Here is a 16,219-nt window from a genome sequence, read left to right on the forward strand (position 1 = left end):
GACATAAGATCCTTGTAGTGACTTGTAGTGCTGTTCAGAGATAACCAGGTCTAGTCGGTTTCAAAACAAGCCAAATTAAAATTATGGGTTTGAAGGAAGGAGTGCAAAAGCCTGAAACACACTTGGGCTCATTCCAGCATGTGCATGTCATGCTAAACCATGGGTTAGCATGAAGTGCAAACAGAGCAAATGGATTTATCTGGATTTCTGCCATTTGCTGGATCATTCTAACAGCAGTGCTCAACTGCTTTTTATGCATGATATGACTGCAGCCCCAAAGTGAAAAAGTGGGTAAATGAGAAAATTTGTGAAGAGGCATTTTTCCAATCGGCCAATGCACAGGGATGGATTAAGATTTTTAGGAAGTTGGCAGGAGGAGTTTTGCAGTGGACAGCTGGAAAAATAATGCCACTAAGCTGTGCTGGGAATGGCAGGGAACTCAGCAGATGGAACAGGAGATTGATAATCATTGAGATCAACATTTTAGGGTTGCAGAATGTGTTCCTCTGGTTTTCAAAGCTTTAAGGTTCTACATTTCATTTTCACTAGCAACAGAGTATTTTTTTCTGTTAACTATTTCATGCCTACAATTGCTTTTTTGGCAGTTTCACATAAAAGAAGAAAGCAATCTAACAGGATTCCTAATTAGAAATTTAAAACTTGTATGTGGCAAAAATGAAAAAAATACTGGGAGAAAAAAATATTCCATTTGTTCTGCCACCCTCCCAACCCACTAATTTTCTCTTCTGATGCCACCTGATACATTATTTCTGAAGTTTAAATTAGAAGCTGTCATTACAGCAATGGATGATTTGGCCTGGACATTTTCTGTCTTGGAGAAGCTTCACGTGTTGGGGATTTACTGCAACAATTCTTTGTCTTAGGAAACAACTTAGGTTTATCTTGTTAAGTAACTGCAGGTTAGATGTGAACATTTTCCAAACCAAGGTAGAGCCATTTAAGAAGGCAAGAGCCATCTGGCAACAAGCCCTAGAAAATAAACAGTCAATCTAGTGCATTATTCACAAGGAACCTAGCTGAGATCAACCCAGAACTAAGTAATTAACAAACCCCGACGATTGTTGCTAAAGGACCAAGAGAACATTTCTTTCCCCATCTTCAGAATAACTCTTATGTGATTGGGTAATGGCTCTACATGGACTAATGCAGAATTATTTGGACACAGTGAATTGCATTTTATATTTTCCTCCCTCTTCTTGTTCCAAACTTACTTATGAAAGGATATTAGCAGCATGTAGCAGCCATATCCAGCAGCTTCTGATCTGATCTTTATTATTTCCAAGGCTTTTTTTCCCCAGCCGGAACTCGCTGGAACTCAGTTCCAGCACCTCTCTGGTGGGGGCCATTATCATTATAAGAGAACAAAGGAGTTGTACATAGTGAGTCCCAGCACCTCTTTTTCTAGAAAAATAGCACTGATTATTTCTAATAGCTTGCTAAAATAACGCTGGCCAAATAGTGGTGTTCCCCACCCCCATGCAAGGAAACATGGATCTATTAACACAATCCTAGGAATGAGTGGGCTCTCTGACATGCCTGTCAGGATGCAGTCAGACATTATCTTTACCCTGTGGTGATGGCAACTGCCGCAAAGAAAAAAGGAAGAGCAAGTGGCTCTTCATGGTGCTTACCATAGAAGGCCTTGCTCTTCTACTAGTTCCTGTGCAAACTGTAGCCAGTTAAAAGTGCTTGAAGGAAGTGTGGAGCAGGGCCAGTGAGGTGTGTGGCATGGGGATGCCTAGCCAGTGTCTCAAGGGCCAGGCAGAGAAAACTGGAGGGACTCACTTGCCCCCAAAACCTGAGGTTCCCCACCCCTGAATCACTCAGTGTTAAAGAAGTGGTCCTATTGCATGGATGGGAAAACTTTCATAGGAATCTGTTTGATGAATTAAATGTTACATTACTGGGCTAATTCCTCCATTGTAACCCTTCTCTAGCACAGAAGGTAATGTTCAGAACAAGGGGCTAACTGGGAACTGTACAATGAACCAAATGACCGTGGCTAATTTAAGATTTAAGATGTAAAATAGTATATCATGAATGTACTAACTGTCAGCTGACTAGTTCATACCTCCAGCATTCCTCAGAGGAAAATAGAGACATGAGCACAGAAAATTCTGAATTTATGCATTGCATTTAGAGAAGCCTGAGGAAAAAGATATGGGGTATCCTAACGTTTATTTTGGGGTCCAGGGATATAAAAACTTTTGAGTTCAGGGATACATAAACTTCCCTTAAGTGCTTCAAAATTCTGAGCAAATTAGGAATGTGTAAGCAATTGCAGCATCCTGGTGATGTGGTGAATCCTAGATGGATCAGGTGCACAGACACCCATCCCCTGGCATCCTCTCCCCCAGCTGCGACTCCTCTTCACCCAAATGCAAAAAAGGGGGAGAGTCATCAGATTTCAAAAGGCACCACCAATTTACCTCATGGGAGAGATCAATGCTTTCCCCCTGTCCACATGAGACACCAAGAAGGAAGGGGCTTTGGAGGGATGTGTTTTGGTTCCAGAGAACCCCTCCCTGTTTCCTCAAATCCCCTTCATCTCTAGAAATCTAGTCTTGTTCATTTTAAGTCATAGAAAGAGCCAAGCTTTGGGATCAGAACTCTCTGTGTCTCTCTCAAAGCAGGAGCCAAAGAGGAAATGCACACTACACACACAGGTGGCAGCAGCTTAGAGACACTTCAGATTCCCAAATGAAACTGGCGATGAAAGGACTCTGAATTCGGGACATGAGAAGCCATGGTGACTTAAAGGTTTTCATGATGGTCTCGGCATTTTCAGGGCAGTTGGAGACTATGCTAGTTTTACCTATATACAGCATTAGACATTATAAGCTGGAGCAGTTAAAAAAACAAAACAAAGGAAGGAACTTTTACTTTTACTGCTTTCTCTTTAGAGCTCTTCTTCATGAACAAGCACAAAAAGAGGGTTGTTTAAAAGACAGAAAGACTTTGATATTTTCCCATCATATTCCCCACTTCTACCCTTTCAAAATATCAAAGAGAATGAATAGACCTGCCAGGGTACACAGTGACTAGAACATTCACTGCCTTCTGAAACATAGCCCAATAACTTATGTGTGGATGGAGGTGATCTGGGAGTGAAAGTGCTGTCGTATTTCTGCCCAGTGTGAAAAATACCTGAAGAGCTGCCAATGGTAAATAGGATAAATGTCACAGAGTGCTCTACAGAGCAATAATTGAGGGCATCCCTGATGTGCCTCCTCCATTAGTCAGATACATTTGTTACTACAGTATACTTGCAGCACTGCATACCTTAATGAGTTCATCAGCAGGTTCGGAAACAAATGGGCAGCTCTCTTGTTTACCTCCGTAAATCTTATTGTCTTTGCTTCTAGGGACTTGGCACTTGGTCTGCTGTTTAACTTGGAACTCGTTTCAATAATGTATATTGTAGACAGCTCAGGGTATTCTCTGTATCCTTCTTTAAGCAGATAGCAATAAGCTAGTGCTAGAGGGTTTACAGGAGCCAGCAAAGACGTAGCTTTAAATCCCAGCTCAGAAATAAAATAAATGTGCAGGGGCCTTCGTCAAATTTCTGGTAATGAACATTTCTATGTATCAACTGAAGAGAGGCCTCAGGCTCTTGTGGATAATTTAGCAAAATATTGCATGGATTAAGCCTGCATACAATTTGTTGGATTTTTTCATGAGAGAGTAATTCACTGAATTACATGTAATTTGTAGCACTTAGCTGTACTGTACAGTATGTACCTTTGCTTTCCCTTCATGGAACACAAGAGATAATGAGCTAGAGAGATAATCATATTTGATGGACGTTTATCTGTGAAATAATTTATATATATAAATGTGCTTTTTTCTAAAAACATTCAAAAAATGTTTAGGGTACTCTCATTTTGACTCAATAAAATCACCATTTTATACTTCAAATCAGGGGGAGGGGGAAATACAGTAAATGGACAAAAGTACAAAATGTTTAGGGGTATGCGTACCCCTGCGTACCCCCAGAAAAAGCACTGTGTGTGTATGTGTGCGTGTATACTAGATGCCACCAACAAATTTTAGAAATGGTCTGGGAGCCAAAGATATGCTTGGGTGGGGTTTAGACCTGCCCTGCACACACAATGGTTCAACACTCCTGATTTAGTGCAACAAGTAGTACTAACAATTATTCCTTTTGCTATCATCAATACAGTAGACAATAAACAGGAAAGGAATAGTTGAATATCCAGTCTATCTATACAAGATACCTAGAGGACACAACATATGTGCATTTATTAAACTCACAGTTGCCAATGTGCTGATAAAGCAGAAGTAGATGTTAACTAAAGGAGAATGTGGAAGCAGCTATACACTGCTTGAAAGCTGCTGTATTAAGGGGTATATTAAACAAACAAACATAATCAGAATGTATTTCCCTACTCTACTTCTCTGCTACTTTTTCTTTCATACTAACTGGTTTTCCATATCACAGTTATTGTTTGAAATGTGGGGCTGCCACTCTTTTAAAGAAGACTTAGCTGAGTTATTGTTTGCCTTTTAACCAAATAATCAGTTAATCAATTGCATTTCTTTGTTGTGGGTTGATATTGTACTTTGTAGCAACATTGCTATAAATTACTTGCTGTATCTGCTATCATTTTCTGTAACCTTTCAGTTTTCCTTATGTAGTCAGTCACCCAACTGGTATAATCAGCACTCCACAATCCTTAGCTGAAAGAACAAGATCCCATTCTTAGAAACACCACACCTGAAACAATTAGAAAAATGCCCTAAAATACGAGATTTTCACAGACAGGTTATTTCCAGCTGATGCATAGTAGACTTCAACATATTCGGCAACTCTCTGTCTACTAGGCTTCTACAATTATATTAACACAGTGGGAGATTTATTGACTATCCTCTGAAGTTTAAACCATCAATTTCAATGAGTGGTGCACAGGGGCTCAAGCAATGCAACTGAGTGGGTAGTGGGCTATACAAAAGCAGCCATATCTATTGGGGAAGGGGGACATTGTTAGCAGAAGAGGCAAAGAGGAATCCATCAAAATTATTTGGCATACTAATAGGGGCTATTAGCCAATTTTAAGTTGCCTCAGCAAAGTTCAAGGGTTAAGTCAAGAACAGGAATTCCTAAAATGATTTTCACAGTATTTTATTCCTATACCTATTAGTCACACCCCTAATTCCTAAGATACTGTCAGTTATTCTTTCTGAATACAAAAGAAATGGAAAGACTACAGACAACTCCTCCAACACAGTGGCTAAGTGGCTGAATCACAAAATAACTGGTCTTAGGCAAGCTGCTTTCAGCCTACACATTCCTCCTGCAATATGGGGTATAATAATGCACTTCTATTTTACATGCTGGTGGCAAGGATTTCAACAAAGTAATGCATGCAAATAGCACCAAATACTTGAAAGTGCAATACAAATGTTAAATATTATTGCAAGTGAATGCAGTAATATAATTGTTTCAAATGTAACAGTATCGCTTTCTATGTAAGATGTTTGGTAGGGGTATGAAGGAAAAGAGATTTGTTTAGTAAATATGGGCGGCGTCTTTGCTGCTTACTTGCTGCCGCCAAAGTAAAGTGAATTCTGGCAGCAAATCTCACAACTGTTCAACTAATCTGAATGGGGAGACAGAATAACATAAATATGTCTCGATTTAAGTACAGTTATACCATTTGTGAGTTCCATTACTATGTGATTACCAGGGAGAGGGGAGGAACAACTTGCATAAGCAAAGGCCTAGCACATTCTGTACAACTACCCTGCTGTTTTGGTCCCTACAGTAGAATATTCCCCTGGTTTATGCTTCCAGTTTTCAGATTCGGATTGTCACACCCAGTAACGGACCTTGGGGTCTCAAATTTCAGCAGTGCCTTGTGCCAAAATTTGGTGCCCCCCCCTCAATGTTCCATTCTATATCATAGTCGCAGTGCCCCCAAAGCTCTGGTCACGTTTCCACTGTTTCTGGGGTGAATTTCAAAACCCCTATTTTGTAGTGATCTGGATTCAAAGTTTAAACTCCACTATTACGCTGGAGCCTGACAATGAGGCAAGCTTGGGGTGGGGGTGGGGCAATCCAGAAGTCATAAAATAAAATAAAATAAAATATTCTTTCCTCTGCCTTTTCTGTGGTGCATTTTGCTCTCTGTAATTGTAGCAGGCCCTACTCAGTTACAATTTCTTAAATGCTGTTGCATTGTTGAACACAACCAGCAACCCAAAACAACTGCAACAATTAAAAAACTGCTAACTCCAGGAAATGGCAGGGGAGTTGTAATACATGGTGCTCAAGACCAACACTCAGGCCACGGAGCTGCTTTCTTAAGTGTTACAGGTGAAAGACTGGACGGAGCTTGAAAACAATTTGCTGAGTGCAAAATACACAGTATTCTTATTAATACCCTGCCCTTTTACTTCAGTAAGTTACCTGTGTTCTGAATTTTCTCTTTCATAGCTAATATTAACCACATAAAATAGCACTGTACTGTTAGAACATTCAGAATAACTGGAAGCTCTAAGATCCTGGACACTTGTACTGTAGGAAAAGAGACTGAAGGGCCAGCTGTGTCAATTAAGTCATGCACTATCCAACAACATAGAGCCTGGGAACAGTGGTTATGACTTAATCCAGGTCTTTTTGCCAGGCCTGAGTCACCTTCTCTGTCCCTCCCCCACATTCTCCATCTACCTGCAGCCACTGGCCTTCAACTCTGCTCAACTGCTTTTCCGGTTCTAGAGAGAGATACATTCCAACATAAAAATAAGTCAACGACAAAGATAATCTCAATTTTGTTGCTTTATGTGTTGTTTTTTTGTACTCTAGAACAACATGAAACACATATTGTTGCCACATGTGATGCTTCAGGAATCTGTACATGTGGATTTTTTTTTGGGGGGGGGGTTCCTCATGTATGCACATGAACTTCACCAAAAATAAAAATCATTTTAAAAGATAGAAGTACAGTGGTACCTCGGTTCTTGAACATCTACGTTCGGAATCTGAACACCGAAAACCCGGAAGTAAATGCTTCCATTTTCAAACGAACCTCAGAAGTCAAACGGTTTCCACTGCGTGTTTTTCAGATTTCTCAATTGAATTTGCAGGCAGCCCTTTGCACCTCGGTTTCAAACATTTCGGAACTCGAACAGTCTTCCAGAACGGATTACGTTTGGGAACCGAGGTACCACTGCAGTTGGAATTTTCTAAGCTTTCTATTTCACTGCTATTCCTCACACATTGGTCAAAACAGAGGACATCTTTCAACAGAATTATATGCAATAGGGCTTAAACCAAATTAAAGATGAATAGGTTTACAGCTTTTGTCTGTTTTCTGATCTCGCCTACAGAATGGTCCCTGTCTAGTATTATGTTGGGAAGAAGCTATAGTAGGGGGTAGACAAGTATTGTATGGACATCTAATGCGGGCATTTTGTTTGCCATGCTTACTCAGAAGTCTGACTAAACTCCATGTGTCTTACTCCCAAGTAAATGAACACAGGTTTGCATTGGAGTCAGAGCAAGCAAGCAACTAGGGGCACCAATTGTGTGCAGCTAGGCTTTTTAAAATTTCTCTTCTCAGTAGCAATCATAGGAAAGACCAATCTGGGAAGACCTGGCTGACTTGCTGGCTATTTCGCACACATACACACACTGTTCTTTGCAGGTGGCTGGAAGATGGGAAGTCATTGTTCACAATGCTAATGATACCCAGAGGAATGAGACTACAATCTGGATAGCTGTTCAGGAAAGCAACAGCATCCAAAGCTTCTACAGTTTGAGAGATCTGGAGGCAATTTGGCACATCTATCTACCAAAGAGCATGTTCAGATTTTACAATCCAGTTACCAGTCTGAGTTCCACATATGCTTTGAAGGAAATCTAGGCTACTAAAATTATAAGAGCTGTAACTGAGTTGCTGAGGTGGGGGAAGCAAAAAAAACCCACGTCTTTGAGGGAAAAACAGAAAGGGGTGGATTATCAGTTGCTTACAAGAGAGTTCACAGAGTTGTATAATGCATCCCAACTGCCTTTAGGAATGCGTTCACGTGGAGACCATAAACATGCAACCTAGAACCCCCACAGATTCAGCTGTAGCTTCCCAGCAGCAGTTCCCACAATTGTGGAAGTATGTTTTTCAGCTGCTGTCTTCACTGGAATCACTTCTGGGAAGCTGCATCCGCATCCATGAAGGACCCAGGTCACATATTACATTCTCCATATGAGCGATTCCCTTGGAATAATCAAGGGACATTGCTTTAAGAAGATTTCTACTCTCAATCATGACACGGTGTTGATAAATCATTGGCTTTTTCTGAACATCTCTGGACACTCTGCAACCTCTCATGTACTGCACTAATCATGCACTGCATATTTTTAAGCCCCTGAGGGAAGAACTCTTAGGAAGCAATAAGCTGAATAAGGTTTGCACTCCTCTACTGTATATTATATTGCTTTGAAGAGGTGGATTGGCCCTTTGTTAACAAGAGTTTGTAGGGTAGCCTGTTTTACAAACTGAGGGATGCTAGGTGGGATGCTAGCTTAGGAACCAGAGGTTATAGCTTTCAATGTCCAGTTTGCCACATCCACAAGCCTTTCTGCTTCTAAAAAGACAAACCTCCAGTCAAGGTTGCCAAAGGGTTTATTTGTGTGCCCAGTACTGTGTACCTGGATTGGGCCCTCCAATCCACTTGTAAATGAGGATACATATTTGTGTTCCCTTTTGCAGGTGGAATGGAGGGACCCAAAAATAAATCAGTGACCGCACACATAATAAAATATTTGAGAGACAGAATGTGAAGAGGTGAAGCATTTCACACAATTTTATTTTTGTATTAGAAAATACTTAACCTGTTGAATTTTTGCCTGCTGCACTACGGAAGGCAGAAGAACCTTGCTTTATCCAAATGCCAACCCTAAACCTTTATAACATTCATTCTAGGAGTGCTAGAGACTTCATTTCAAGGGTATCCTCCCAAATCAGCCCCCCCCCAGCATTCTGCCTCCTTTTCATATATTTGCAGAAGGATATAGTAAGCCCCTGTGAGAGCTTTGGTTTTGCAATAAGCAAAGGTTATGATACTAACCTAAGAAAAAAAGATAGGACTGCCTGAGCTCTAAGCTTTTGAAAGAGTGGCAGTTGTGGTCTCTTCATCACTGTTGCAGCACTTATTATAAATACATGTAGATGTGCTAAAAACAAGGCAGTGTCTTTAATTGCTGCCAATACTTGTAACAGAGGCTTCAACCAAGTGAGAGGATACCACACTCTTTCACATGAACAGAAGTTTGATGGGGAATATTCAAATTATTTCAAATGGGTGGAAAAAGCTTCAATTTGAATAAGCACTCTGAAAACAGGAAAATGAGCTGCCAAAAAGGTTAAAGACATAAATTACTGTTATGTATTTTCAACTCTCATCTGCCTCATTATGGCACCCCTCATTTCAATATGGTGGGGGTTTGAGGTAAAGGGCAATTGGGTCTAGAAAGAACTCTCTTTTTTGTTGTTTCTCACAACTTACAATTCTGATATTATATATATGAAACACATACATGAACATCCAACCAACACATATATATAATATATATCCATGTATACCAGTTTATCTCCAGGACCTCCATACAAATTGCCCAGGCTTATGCCCCAGAGAGGTTACTTCAGTGTTGCTAACACAGCAAAAACAACAGAATTATGAGTTACCGGTCTCTGCAGTCACAGCAGGTGCTATGATTCTCCAGTAGTTTGACTTCACCCTGGAGGTGAACTCCATTGTCTCTTGAGACAGACTGATGCCAACAATATCAGTATACCCAATGCTGTGTTGGAATTTGAACACAGTTCTCCCTAGAGTGACTTACAATATTTAAAAGTAGCCAGAACCAATGGCCAAATGAATGAATGAAGAGAAAAACTCCTGTTCTTATATCATTTTAAAAATACTCTTTAGTTTTTACAAGATGACATAACAGAGAAGGGAAGAAATATGACTCTATTGATTGATAAGTGCTGCTGAACTCTATTCCTTCCAGAAACCGAGCCAAAATCTATTTCCAGGAAATCCTTTTTTCACACACACACACACACACACACACACGCCATTTGCTCAGGGACACTTACTACTGCTGCACTTAATGGACTGTAATAAAATAAACTGCTTCCTATTAGCAAAGAGGATCTTGTCATCAGCTGTGTAATGCCATTTTATTATAGCTCATGAAGCATCTAAAGGAAGCAATACTTGAAATGGTTAATGCTGGAGTATGATAATGCATTTGTCCCTGAATGTCCAAATGCCTTTCTCCAAAGAAACTACAACAAAGTACTGTTTTCTTGTGCACCATGCTCTCCTACAGTACATCCCCATCTCTGTCATCCATTGCTGGATTCCAACAATTCCCTTAATTTACCACCTTCCCTTTCTGGTGATCCTTTGCTTTCATTGGTATTCTGGCTTAAAAGTGGAAATCTACAATAAATAGAGGTAAAAGATTAGTTCGTAGGAGGAAGATAGCATCACAAATTGTGAGCTACCGTAGCCCTGGTAAATTGCCAGAACATGCCCTTCTGATAACCTTTGTCTGAAGGATGCTTCCATAACTGTTAAACTTATGGGAAGAATAAGGAACCAGGAAGAAAGAATCTTTAATAAAGACTGAAAATCTGAAAACTTACTGTAAACAACTGAAAACATTAGCAGGGTTAATGTAAAATGAGCAGTAAAGAAAACTCAATTATTGTGGAAATGCAGTAGCAGAGATGAAATGAAAGGGAGCACAGATGGGGTGAGGGGAAGTCAACGATGTTATTTTGGGTTTTGTCAATTTGTATGTTTTGTTGGAAAATGATAAATAAATTTATATTTTAAAAACCCTGAAAAGGGTTTTCTATAAACTTTTATAAACTTCTATAAACTTACCAAAAAAATCTAGTGACAATTCTTCCCTAGATTCCTGAAGCATTCTCTTCTTTAGCCTCCCAAATAAGGTCTCAGAAGAGGCTGTGAAAACTTTGAACACACAAATGGGGCCAGAAGATCTTGATGATCAGCAGTTTGGTAGGATGCACCACTCCTTGTTAAAGTACTCCAAGCACTTTGGCTTCCCCTGCATGCAGCTTATATTGTCCAGACATTTTCAGCCAACTTAATCTATTCAATTCCATTTCCACTCCTTCCAATTCCATTTTTCCCTCTTCAATGTAAGCAGCCTGCCTACAGGCGTGTTGTGTTTAATTTCCTTGTGTGTCACATACAGCAGGGGTCTGCCTTACCTTTTCCTGGCCAGCCCTGAAGGGAAATACTGTATCTTGTGGATGTCAACTGCTGGTGTTCCCTTTCTTGTTTCATTCTAGGGATTCACTTCAGGATTTCCCTCTCATTTGAGACTGGCTGACAGCCAGCTTCTGCCTCCTCCAAACTGACAGTACCAATAATTAGCATTCTTCTACCTCATGTATTGTGAATTCTCCCCTCACTTTGGAACATTTCAGGTTTGTTTCAACAGGCACTTGGATCTCCTGGCTTTTATGAGGGAAAATTTAAAGCTAGTCAGCTTCAACTGCTCAGGAGCTTTTCTCTCTGGTACCCTACTATCAGGGGTCTGTTGATGCAGTAATACTAACTGAAGTTCCTCCACAAGTACTGGAATTAAAGGAGAGCCAGTGTGGTGTAATGCTTAAGAGTGATAGACTCATAATCTGGGGAACCGGGTTCGCGTCTCCGCTCCTCCACATGCAGCTGCTTGGGCCAGTCACACTTCTCTGAAGTCTCTCAGCCCCACTCATCTCAGAGTGTTTGTTGTGGGGGAGGAAGGGAAAGGAGAATGTTAGCCGCTTTGAGACTCCTTCGGGTAGTGATAAAGCGGGATATCAAATCCAAACTCCTCCTCCTTCTTGAGACCCACTGTCACTTCAATAGCCTTCTTCCACATACAAGGATTCTAGCACAATATATTATAAAATGCCATGCTAGTTCATCAGCTCACATGATTATACTGTAAGGATCATCCTGTAACAATTACAGGCTTATTATTAAGTAATACTGTATTGGCCCAAATAAAAGCCGCACCCGCAAATAAGCCACACCTTTAAAATTGAAGGGGGGGAAAGAGAAAAAGACAATACCCGGGCTGCTTCCTGGGGAGGTGCCTCATCGTTTTGCCGGCAGCCACACCATTTTGCCAGTGGCCTCCTCCCTTCCCCCCAATGGCTCAGGGCAGCCTTGGAAGTGGCAGGTAGGTGGCGTTGCCCCACGCTGCTTATGGGGGGGGGAGCCGCTTTGCCAGCAAGGTCACAAATATAAGCCGCACTTTAACTTTTCACTGTCAGAATTTGGGGGGGAAAGTGCAGCTTATATTTGGGCCAATACGGTACATTATAGTATCTTGCCCTTCTTTCACAGAGGTGAGGATCCCCTCCCCTAATGCTTTCCCTCACAACAGCTTTGGGAGTTAACAGCAGCTGGAGGGAATGTGACTGACCCAGGCTGCAGAAATCTGAACCAGGGTTTCCCCCAGTCATGGTTCAACACAAAGGCAGAGGATTGTTGAGACACTATTCTTCATGCCATAAAATTCCATTTTATGAAATATTTTGAGTTGTGTTAGTGCATGATTCCCTCTACTTACTGCCATGAATGATTATTTATCCTCCTTATTTATATCTACTAAATAGACGGGGGATAGAAGCATCTGAGAAGAAACATGCTTCTTATGGTCTGGATCATATGCTAAGTACCAGCCATGCTAACAGTAGTGGTGAGCTGGTTGCTCACTGCCACATAAGTTTTCTTAGTTCAGATGCATTGAGATAATGATATTGACATGGGATTGCTGTGGAATAACTGAGAAATTCCTCCCACAAGAAAAGAAAAGAAAAACCAGGATGCATGCCAACATTAAGTATTTCCAGAAGGTCTGCAGACAGTATGTAGGCTGATAAATATTTTCTGTCCTTAGTGTGCTTATTCCAGTAGAGTATGAGGCATCCACCCTGCCCTTCCTTCCCTTTAACTCCCACCACTACACAAACTTATTAGCATTTCTTGAATATTTCCAATACCTTCCCTTGTTTTGAAAAACTATGCTGGCTGTGGGTTGCATCACCACAATATCTGATACAGTGAAATGCTATGCTTTTTCTTATGATTAAATAACCCTATCTTACTTTGCTGTCCAACAGAGACACAATCAAGAACTGCAGTTATCTGTCCTTCTCTCAGGTAAGGAATTAATCTGAATAGCAAAGCCTGAGACTATCTTTCCTGCAGATCCTAATGTGAGTTAATCAGGCCATCACTGTGGTGGGGGATGCACACTACGTGAACCGCCTCCTATTGCTCGGCAATGAATGCAACACAGTTGACCTAATTGAATCATGGCATTTAGACTTCAACCACAAGAAGATTGCAATTTCTCTCTACGAATTAATTTCATTTGCACCTGTGGAATCCTAGAGGCCATGGGTTTTTTCTTCTCTGCATGCTGGAAGGGAAAAAACAAAAACCAACCAAGCTAAACAAACCAAGTTTTTCTATGGAAGTTGGATGACAGAAGCTCCTAGTATTATTGCTACCTCCCAGTCCCCTGATTTCTACCAAATGTGTGTGCTGCTCAGCAGATTATGACTTTGTAGACTGACTGGTTCTATCCTGAACTGAAAACCACATGTCATTTTTTCCTTACTGGTTTCTACTTGCAAGCCTGAAAGAAACCAAAATCCAATTGACTACCACCATCTATGTAAGGTTAATAATCTCTAAGAAACAGAAAACTGAAGCCTGGTTTGTGAAACCACAGTATCTGCCTAACCAATTAGGAAATCTCTTTAGCCAGCGGAGGAGAGCACTTAAGTTTATCCCTTGTTCCTGCTACAATAAATCATACTTTTCTTGAGTGGCAGTAGTGCCATTGCTGTGCCTCAGTGTGCTTTTCTGGAACAATGCACATTCAGATCTGACTGCCTCTCAGAACCACCATCTCCTGTGCTTGGTGCTGGCCATTGGATTGAGGAAGAGAAAAAACAGCAGCCACCCGTCACCTATTGGAGCTGAGCAACCACTCCACTCCCAGCTCACTGCTGCACCATCAGCACCACCTGCTCAGAGCAGAAGGGACATCTCTGGCAATTGATATTACATATTGACACCTAACTAATATATTGACCTCCCTGCCCATCATGGCTAAAATACATTTTTAGATAATTATACTATCCATCACTTCATAGCTGGGGCTATACTTCTGTGAATAAGCTTCTGCCACAGCTAGCCTACTACAGCTAGCATATACACCAGTTCCCTCAGAAGCTTACTTATTGCTTCCTTTCCTATATCTCTTTTTCTATCTTCTCACAAATAAACCCCTGACTAAAACTCCTGAGTTGGTTACCCCTTCTCAACACATCAACCAGTTCTGGTATAAAGCCTGGTGGAAAGCAGCAAAGCTTAACTTGGGGTGCCTTACATCTACTTGTATATATCCAAAGCAGATCAGTTTTCTTCAGAACAGCCAGAGGTGAGTTATTCTTGGCTCTCATGCTGCTTGCTACTTCCAACAATTAGTTCAGTGATTTTGCTTTACAAGTCACATAAAATACATTTGCTAGCAACTTGAGGTTTATATCCCCGATTAATTCCTCATGTTGCTAATTGCAGAAGCATATATATTTGGCTACAACGTTGCCGTGTGATTTCACAGTAATACTCAAGAAGAAGAAGAAAACTACCCCTTACCTTTTCTGCATCTTGCTCAAAAAGTCGAAGTTGAAAACACTGATCTAGTTTCAGTTTCCGGACATGCCACATCTGATGCAAGTGTTGCCGAGTTGAATGCAGCTTGTCCAAAAGGCTGGTGATCTTTGGCACAAGACTTTGGAAATCTGCACTGCCAGGAATGCAGTTCCTACCAGAAAAACCATCACTGCACCGTATGCATTGTAATAACCTCTGGCCCTCACGATCCAATTCTTCTACTGGAGCTTTAATTACTTTCTTCTTGAGCTGTGTGTGTTCATCTATTAGTCTTCTTGAGCCCTCCACATCCACTGGAAATTCCTTCCTAGCCAACATTTCCTGAAGGTCCTCTAGCCTGGATAACAAATGGATGGCACTGTTGAAAAACTCTTCCAATGAAACTCTCAATTCTATCCATTCATCATGATTGTAATCCAAGGATCCTTCAAATTCCTCTGTTAGTTGGGAGGGATCCACCAGTTTTGCTAGGCCTTCAACAGAGACCATGCTTGTCTAAGGGCATAAAAAATATTGAAATGTGGTTTCAGTGAAAGAATGAGAAATGTTGCAATACTGGGATCTAAACATTATAATTATCTAGCTATTTGTCATGGGAAGGTAGGTTGTAGGAGGGAAAGGACATTGACAGCCAGGGCAGGTAAGAATTTCCTCCACCATCCACAACTCAGAGATGTCATGGCAGCATTTAGAGAATAACAAGTGTAATAACACAACTGTAATTCTATTAATTCCCCACAGACTTCTTGCACAAACATTTTGCAATGCTTCCCGTGACTGTTCTATACAGCAAGTGCCTCTTACTTTCCATTTTACTGTTCAAGATCTTTAGGTATGTCTGGTTGAGGTAATCTACTGTTCAGTTTCGTTGCTGAGTATAAAGCATTAAGTACTCATGTGCAAAGTCCATGAATATTTCACTTGTGGGTGGTAACATGCAGCTAATGCATCAAACTCTGCACAACATGATACTGGTTTATACAAAGATGAGCTTGCTGGGATTTTAGCTGAACTGCAGACATTCTTGTGGAAACATGAATTCAGGACACAAGATGTGATTTTGCTGAAGGAAGCCCACTGAGCTGGAATCTGAAGCCAGATTTCTCATATCCAACATCAATGTTCCAGCCAATGGCACCACATATTGGGTTTTTAAGAGAAGGATACTGAGTTAATGGGCTTTTTTTAACTTATACATTTCACTGGGGGTGGGGAGCCTTTTAAAGAGCACCAGGGACTACATTTACTTCATAATCACTGCACAAACTTTAAGAACTTGTGCTTTTGTTTGATTCTACTTTCAGCAGCAAACCTTTCTTGAATCACTGGTGCCTTTTAATCTAAAGTGATCATTAGAAAGTTCTTTTTTTGGAAGGTGGGGAATAATGTTTCCACAACATATCCCTTCAAACTAAAGAGTGTATTTTGTATCACTGTAAATACAACTCTT

At 40.8% G+C, this 16,219-nt stretch overlaps 1 protein-coding gene across 20 annotated transcripts in view; it reads right to left on the reverse strand.

The window, feature by feature from the left end:
• The window catches only part of KALRN (kalirin RhoGEF kinase), a 512,792-nt gene that overhangs the window by 223,758 nt on the left and 272,815 nt on the right, over nt 1-16,219 (reverse strand). For all 20 annotated transcript variants that reach the window (XR_014541086.1, XM_083583660.1, XM_083583665.1 and 17 more), the window contains one exon: nt 14,752-15,264. Coding sequence is in view for 19 of the 20 variants with exons in the window: in XM_083583660.1 (XP_083439786.1) it covers nt 14,752-15,264 (513 nt within the window). In the remaining variant the exon portion in view is untranslated. The remainder of the gene's footprint in view (nt 1-14,751; nt 15,265-16,219) is intronic.

Source organism: Podarcis filfolensis, assembly GCF_964270895.1.
Source record: "Podarcis filfolensis genome assembly, chromosome: 1".
Lineage (NCBI taxonomy): Eukaryota > Metazoa > Chordata > Lepidosauria > Squamata > Lacertidae > Podarcis > Podarcis filfolensis.